At 26.6% G+C, this 8,152-nt stretch overlaps 1 protein-coding gene across 1 annotated transcript; it reads right to left on the reverse strand.

Moving 5' to 3' along the window:
• Nucleotides 1–2,260: 2,260 nt before the first annotated feature.
• LOC101214121 lies at nt 2,261–3,349 on the reverse strand. The gene is made up of 2 exons (XM_031881984.1): nt 3,188–3,349; nt 2,261–3,074 (listed from the first exon to the last, which is right to left on the reverse strand). Exons 1-2 carry the CDS (start codon nt 3,245–3,247, stop codon nt 2,481–2,483), a joined length of 654 nt encoding a protein of 217 aa, XP_031737844.1. The 5' UTR covers nt 3,248–3,349; the 3' UTR covers nt 2,261–2,480.
• Between the last annotated feature and the right edge of the window lie 4,803 nt (nt 3,350–8,152).

The following is an 8,152-nucleotide window of genomic DNA, read 5'->3' on the forward strand; positions in this document are numbered from 1 at the left end:
ATAAAAAGTTAATGTGACAATTCTAGATTGAATTCTATATTTTCTTTATTGTTTTCACGATTTACTATCACATTTTTGTTTCGTCCTCAATTGACACATATTCCAATGCCTCTTCCAAAAATATATCAAACCATATAACCGTAGGTCTAAAGTGGTGTCATACATTAAAATGGTGTCTCAATGAGATATTTTATGGGAATTTCTTAAGAATTACATCCACTATGTAGCCTTACAAAAAGAGTACCTAAAAGAATAAATGGTCTCGAGACTCAACACTCTCTCTAATAAACTACCACCAAATATTTATCAATAATGTTAAATTAAAAATTGCGTGTTTATAAAATTTTGGCAAAAGAAAATCGACAAATATCATATGCTTTTCTTCTACATCAAGTAGGATTTGATTTTAAAATTTCACAAAAAAGGGAAGAAAGAACAAAAAAATCAAAATATATACTTTATCCCGTCATAGTCAACAACTCATAAGTAATGGATTGATAAAGCTCAAATTGTTGCAAGAACAATTTTCATATATACACTCATACAAAATATTATATGATATTTATAGTCGATTTTTCGATCAAACCACCGGTTTAGCGAACATTCATTCCAACTATAAAACCGCACAAACCAAATTAACTGTTGGTCAATTGATCCGTTAAAGCTTTTTAACCCTTTTTAAAATTTTATCATTTTAGTTTTTTTTCAAACCAACATTGACCAAAAATTTTCTTATCTTCGATCAACTGTTGTTGTTTTTGGTCGATCGGCTTGATTTTTCGATTTATCATGATCACCCTTAACCATAACAACGTGAAAGAGGAAATATGAAGAAAATAAAACCTATAATTGTCAAATTTGGTGCTCCATGTTGCTAACTACCTACAAGCTACTATTTTACCGATTAATTCCAAGCAATTAATTATTAGTTGTTGGGTATAGAACACGTGTTAAATATTGTTAGGTAAGGTGGATTCTGAGTTCTGTTTTTCTTTTTTTTGGTAGATAAGCTTAACTTTGGAAATTTTTAATTTATATATGGTCTGTATTTATTTAAAATATTTATAGTTTCTGTATTATATAATTATGCTGATTTTTTTTATAAAGGCCTAAGTTTTGATAAAAAATCATGATGTGGCATTAATATATATAAAATGAGGTTCGTATAAAATTATATAAACTTGGGTTACATATGTATTATTATAACTTTTAAATTAAAGAAAATTATTGTGAAATGATAAATTCGTTAAAAATGATATTTGTAAATATGTTAAAATATTATATTCTAATTAATTGAACACGATATCACTAATATATATGTATAGAAATCTATTAATTGAATAATGATTATTAATTTATAACTATTTTTTATAAATATATTGATTATTTTACTATATTTAAAAACGACTTTACTTTCAAATTAATTTAAAAACAAACTATTACTTGTTTGATAATTTCAAACATAAATTCAACCTATTATTAACCTCAGTTAAATACAAACTCAGATTTACATAAAATATTAGGTCTTACTAAAGTACTAACAAAAACGATTATATATATTTTTATATGAAAGTAGTATTGGGACATAAATTACCAATTATACTTTATGCAATAATAATAGAGCTGTCTTATAACTCGGTTAAGATTGACATCAAACATTTGATTGATCAAATATAATTAATAACTATCCAAATTTCTATACAAAAAAATATACTGTTTTAGTTACGAATTACAAATTTTTAGTTGTTAATACACATTCATGATCATTTGATCCAGAATACTTTTAAAATAACTACATATTCTCAGCGTTTTGGTTAAGATTGAGTTTATATAATAGGCTACCTGCAGATAACAATTTTTACTATAGAATCATTATTCAATGTTGCAAAATTTCAAATCATCACTCTTTCAATGTCTATTGAGTATGTAGGTCTTTGGTATAAACATGATCAGTTTTATAATAAGTTTCTAACTAATTTCTGTTATTAGCAGTTAATTATTTTGTTACCAAAGCTGCATGCTGTATACATACATACCGATAGCTTTTTCTCATTGATTAATGATGTTATTAACACAAATTGCCCTTCGTTCTATTGTTAAGATGATTAAATAAAAGTAACATGTATAATTCTTCTGCTACAACATGTTTTTGATTTATCATCGTGATTGGAATAGCGTAGACTGTTATGGTGCTGCTTTGGTCATTCTAACTATTATCGTTCGAGCTAGTATCGTAGTTTTATTAATCTAAAGAAAAGGGTAATACTAATATTGTTTGATTAACAGTTGGAATATACTATGGTGGATTGGATTCTAATTGTTTCACTTTCAAAATCGTGAATACAAGTAATTTACATTCGTGTCTACATTCTTTAATCTTTATTATATTTAATAAAAGGAGCAAAAAGAAAGAAAGAAAGAAAAGAAAAGAAAAGGAAAAAGAAATATCTCTTCCACTGCCATGATCCGCTTCCTTGATATCATTCACGAAACACGTGTTCTTCTCCTGACCGTATATCGAAATGTTTGATCCAACGGCTACCAATCACGGCCGAGTTCGAACTTCCACCGGCGCTTCCAATATGAGCAATTTCCAAACCCCGGCCCACCGGCAAAAAAACGGACTTAACGACACGTGTCCCTCTCCGAAGCACCCCTTGCCATCTAAACCCCAAAACAGTTCTTTCCCATGCATTTTTACATACCAAAACTGCTCCTCTCTCGCTAACCCTTACAACTCTCAAAACCCTAGCAAAATCTTTCCCCCTAAAATCCGCCACCAGAAAATCCACACCCTCCGTCTCCGCCGCCACCGCCTCTGCGTCCCCGATCACCACTTCCGGTAGCGATGTGACCCCGGCCTTCCTTATCTCTTCCACGTACTTCGATCTTGACCGTTCGTCGGCGACGATGCAGAGATGGCGTCCGCCGCTGTGTCCGGCGGCGATGGAGAGGCCGACGCTTGTAGCTACTGGACCACCGTCAGACCAAGTCTCGAAGATGAGTTTGGCGTTCCAACCGGCGGCCATGGCAGAGAGAAGCTCCGCTACGCCGAATTCGCCGTAGATTTCGCACTGAAGAAAAAAGGTAATTTAATTTAATTTAATTTAATGTTAAAAAAGAAAATCGTATAAAGATTATTATTATTATTATTATTATGATTCATGAAAAATTGAAATGAACTTACTGATTTGATTGTGTCGATATATGCCTTGGAAGCTCTATCCGGTGACCAAACAAGCTTCATAATTTCTCAGCCTTTTCTTTTCTATTTGATTTTGAAGAAAATGGGATGAGAATTTGGTTTTTTCTTTACATATAAATATATAGAGAGAGATGGAGAGAGAAGAGAGGAGAGAAGAGAGAAGAGAGAGATTTTTTTTTTTTTTAATGGGAGTTTTATTATTTTAATTTTGATAATGGGAGTTGACATTTGCACTGAGAATATGGATAGGCAATAAACCTAAGATTATTGTAGGGAAAGAAAAAGAAAAATGAAAAAAGAAAAATAGAGAGAGATTATGGTAAAAAGTACTTTTTCTTGCGTAATGGGTTATTGACATTTTTTGACTTTAGGGAGCATTCCCAATTACAAGTTTACGCTCTTTTTGCAAAAAAATATATATTTTCAACAAGAAAAATACTATCATGCCTTCTTTTCTAAATAATATATTTTTTAATAATGAGGAAATTGGTTTGATTTGTGATTCTATCATTTAGAAATAAGAACATCATTGAGGATCATAAATTTTGATTTAGGTGTTGCAATCTTGACCATAGGATTTGATAAGAGAGTTTCAATCTACTAATTATTTAATACAAAAAGAGTGTAAAATTCTCTGTGAATTCATTAATTTTAATAAAATAATGCTTTTCTTAAAAATTAGATTGTCGAATTCATAAATTAAAAAAATTCCCTCTAATGTTGTTTTTCTATAAATAAATTATTAATTTCCTATCATATATATAAAACATTGCACAAGTGAAGACTTATTAGATTATTAAATTTGTAACTCTTTGTTTAGCTTTTAGAGTTAAAATTGATGATAAATTGTTGTTAGCAAATTTAACTTTAAGTATTAATTTTTATATGGTTGTATTATTTGGATATAGTTTTCTAAAACGTAGTTAAAGTTAAACTTAAAATGCTAATCTCAAAGTTACCAAATCTTCCTTTAAATGACTAAAATTGTAATTTTAAGGTCAAATAACTTTAAAAAATAAGATGTATTGAATCAACACTAAACGTACATTAATATTTTTTTTGTGTGAAATTAGTTTTAATTTTGTTCTAGATTATTTTCAGAAAATGAAAAGAAATGTATAAATAATTTATCTTTCTTAGTGGAACAATTTTGAGGAATTACCTATTTATTTATTTTAATTACTTCAAAGTTTGTATTGTATATTTGCACTCATTTTCGTATGAAGCTAAAAAAAAAACCCTTTTATTGTACGATATCAACATGAAGTTTATTAGGTCTTGTGGAGACTTTTAAGTACCAATAATATTCATTAGCAACTAATTAATTTTTAAATTGATAAGTTTATAATTTGAATGTCTACCTAAACTTAAATTTCAAATCTTTAATCAATGTTTGTGAAGTTGGATTTTGATTACTCTACAATTATATATCAAAGTTTTAATTATGGTTGAGTTGAATATGGTGGCTATATATAATTTTGGAGATCTTTTAACAAGACCATTAGTTGATAGGTCAATTCTATAAAAATAAAATATACAATACAATTATTACTATTTTTGAAGGTAATAGTTGGAATCTCATTAGACAATAATTGTTATCTAATAAAATTAGATGTCTAAATCTCATTTTTTTCAAAACGATCGAGTCTAATAAAATAGATGATTATGTCTCATTTTTTTTCGTCAATAAACTTTTAAGTATGTTATGTTTTAATCATTAATTACTTTCAAAACTCTTTTTGTTTTTCAATTTTATTTATCTTTTTCCTCTGGATTCTCAATTTTGTTATGAGGTTTTTATATTTTTTAAGTCTAATATTCAATTGTAACACTTATCTTTAATTAATCTTTGTGTTTTTCTTCTTTCTTTCGTGATAAAAGATATAATCTCATTGAATAATAGAGATCAAAACAGGATTAGAAGGGGGAGAGACATCAAGAATTTAAAAGAAATTTTTGGGTGAGAGATTATTAGATCATAACATGGTGTTTTTTTTTATGGGATTATGTTACACGAAATTCTTAACAAAAATAAATCTATGCTCGTATTGACCCTAACTCCTAAACGCTCGTCCCTATCTACGTGGTTTTAAACCATACTCGTTTTAAAGTTACTTGAAACTATATCATTAAATTTGTTAAAAAAAATTTATCCTATTAGCTTTTCTAAAATTTAAAGTATATTTTAAAAAATTTACCCTATTAGCTTTTCTAAAGTTTAAAATATTTTTTTAGGAATATATAACATGTGGGTTGTGAAAATTAGATCTTTTAATTTGATTAGGTTCGATTAATAAAAATATATTTTTCAAAATAAAAAAATTCACAAACTATTTACCATTCAATATTGAAATATTTTGTTGATAATTTTTCTTAATAATAAAATAGTATTTATACACAATTCAATAGATAAAAACAATAAAACGTATGGATTAAGAAAAAAAAAGATAAGACAAATAGAGAGAAAACGAAGGGAATGGTGATGAGGATGAGATGATGGGGTTTGGTTTAAGCAAGTCAAACACGTCTCTAGTTGCATTACAAAACAACTTAAAACCGTTTCTGAAACAACACTTAACAAAAAGTCTTCCAAAAAATAAAATACACAGCCCAAAAAGCGTTACGTTATTATAACTGTGTGTATGTATATAGACTATTAATTGAAAACAACACAAATTAAATCCATCACTTTCCAACCAAAAACAAAAAAGAGAGAATCTATAAATTTCTTTGAGAAAAATCTATCAACCTCTAATTTAAAAGTCTAATTTAAAATGCATTGATTAATTAATTTCATGTGGTCTAGATTTATATATATATATATATATTTCACTATATTGCGAGTTAAAAAATCATGGTTTTATATAATATACTAAAAAAATCTTTTCTTTTTAAGAAGAAAAAAACATTGTTTTTTTTAAATATTTTATTACAACTAAGAAGGAGATATTTATATATTTGGTGATTATTTGAGTCGGGCTAATTTAGTAGTCACTGACATTATATACTTCTATCTCAGACTTGAGATCATACATTTATTTAGTAGATTGATCAACATATAAAATTTTATTTACGAGTGTCAATATGAACATGTATCATCTGATAAGTATTGTATATACTATCAATTATCAATAGCTTATGCATGTATTTATCGGTAGTTGTATATATACATGTATATGTTGCTTGTTATTTTATAGAATAGTAATTATTATGCAAAAAAAATTAGGTATTATTTAATAATCATTTGGTTTAAGTCTTTCTACGTGTAGATTTTGACTATTTTATTAGAGAAATATGTAAAGAAAAGGGAGAAAAAAACCTGCTTAGTTTTTAAAAATCAAATGAATGACTACTAAACTGTGTGAGAAAAGTTGCAACAATATAATTACAAAATCTTACCTTTACATATTATTGACTCAGCCAAGTCGATATTTTTAATATAGAGTTTTAAATATTAACAAAGTGAGCTTATATTTTTGTGATTGAACAAGTCGATATTTTTAATATAGAGCTTTCAATATTAACAAAGTGAGCTTATATTGTTGTGATTGAACAAGTCAACTTAATTAGTTAATTCTATTTTAAAAGAAAAATAAAATTTTGCTCAACAATAAATTTAAAAAAAAAAAGACAAGAAAAAAAAAAAGCAGAGATCATCAAAATAGTTTAAAATTAATACCTTATCTGTCAAATTAGAATGCTTAATTATTTTTATGGGCATAAGATGAGAATTAAAAACAAAATCACAATATAATTCTAAACTAATTAGCCACGTCCCATCATGTATTTTTCTAATAATCTTCCCTAATCTATAAGCTTAATTATCAAAACTCAAATATATCTCAAAATAATAAAAATGAAAACTTTAGAAAAAATCAATTTATCCTAAACTTTGAAATTGTAGGCTTTGAAGACCATTTATCACAAGTTTTCTTAGAAAATCATTATAATCATATTAATTTCTCATGTTTTTCAAATATTCATTGGATCATTAGATAAAAACATGAAAAACCGTGTAAAAAAATTAAAAAGTTAGAATCTAGATTAATTCTTTAACGACGGTTTAAAAGTTCAATTTACATAATAAGAGTTTCGCGTAAGATTTTCTCTCACGAAATTTAAGAAGTTAAAAAAATGTTTGTGTTTATTTGTTTTTTTTAAAGAGTTGAAGTTTTTGAAAATAACTTTTTATGCAAATAATTGCTTTTGGTTTATTTATTTATTTTGGGTATTCCGTACCCATTTTGACAAATGATATTTTAAAATTAGTCAAATGTAATTGCTCTCCATGAGCTATATATCATATGTTGAGTTATATATATATATATATATAACATTTTTTAATTATAAGTCATTTGTAATTAGTGATAAGGTGATCTCTTATACAAAAGCTGTTTGTGTTATCTCTTTAGGTTTCTTTTCCTTTTGCATTAAAAAATATATTTACATTTAAATACTTTACTATTAGTGCCACCATTGCTTGAAATTGACATATTTTTATAACACATTTTGTCATCATTGGGCTAAGGATTATATATGTTGGAGTTAATTAGATTATTTATATTTAATTTGTAAGTGGGTAATAATTTATTAATGGGGTAACATTTATATTAATTATTTGAGCTACAAGTGGGGTATATATTTATATATATATATTATATGTTAGTTTAGTAGTCTTTCATTAATAATGGACAATAATCCATAAACTTTATTTTATCTTTAGAATTTGATAAATTAAATGGATGGTGGGAAAAAAAATTAGGATCACTACTATGTAATTAGTTAGGGTTAAATCTTCAATAATAATTAATAGAGACTTTGATTTCTCTCTTCCATTTATTGTTGTGGCAATAGTGTGGGCCTTAGCTTGCTACAACTTTGATTCTATTTGTGTGATGACAAAGAAGTATTTAGTTTGAAATTAATTAACTGATTATTATTGATGAT

This window comes from Cucumis sativus, chromosome 3 (genome assembly GCF_000004075.3).
Source record: "Cucumis sativus cultivar 9930 chromosome 3, Cucumber_9930_V3, whole genome shotgun sequence".
Classification (NCBI taxonomy): Eukaryota; Viridiplantae; Streptophyta; class Magnoliopsida; order Cucurbitales; family Cucurbitaceae; genus Cucumis; species Cucumis sativus.

Coding starts and splice junctions, on each gene's coding strand:
- LOC101214121 (XM_031881984.1), bottom strand. CDS start 3,247: ATGAAGCTTGTTTGGTCACCGGATAGAGCTTCCAAGGCATATATCGAC. Junction 3,075..3,187: donor ATATCGACACAATCAAATCA/GTAAGTTCATTT, acceptor TTTTTTCTTCAG/TGCGAAATCTACGGCGAATT.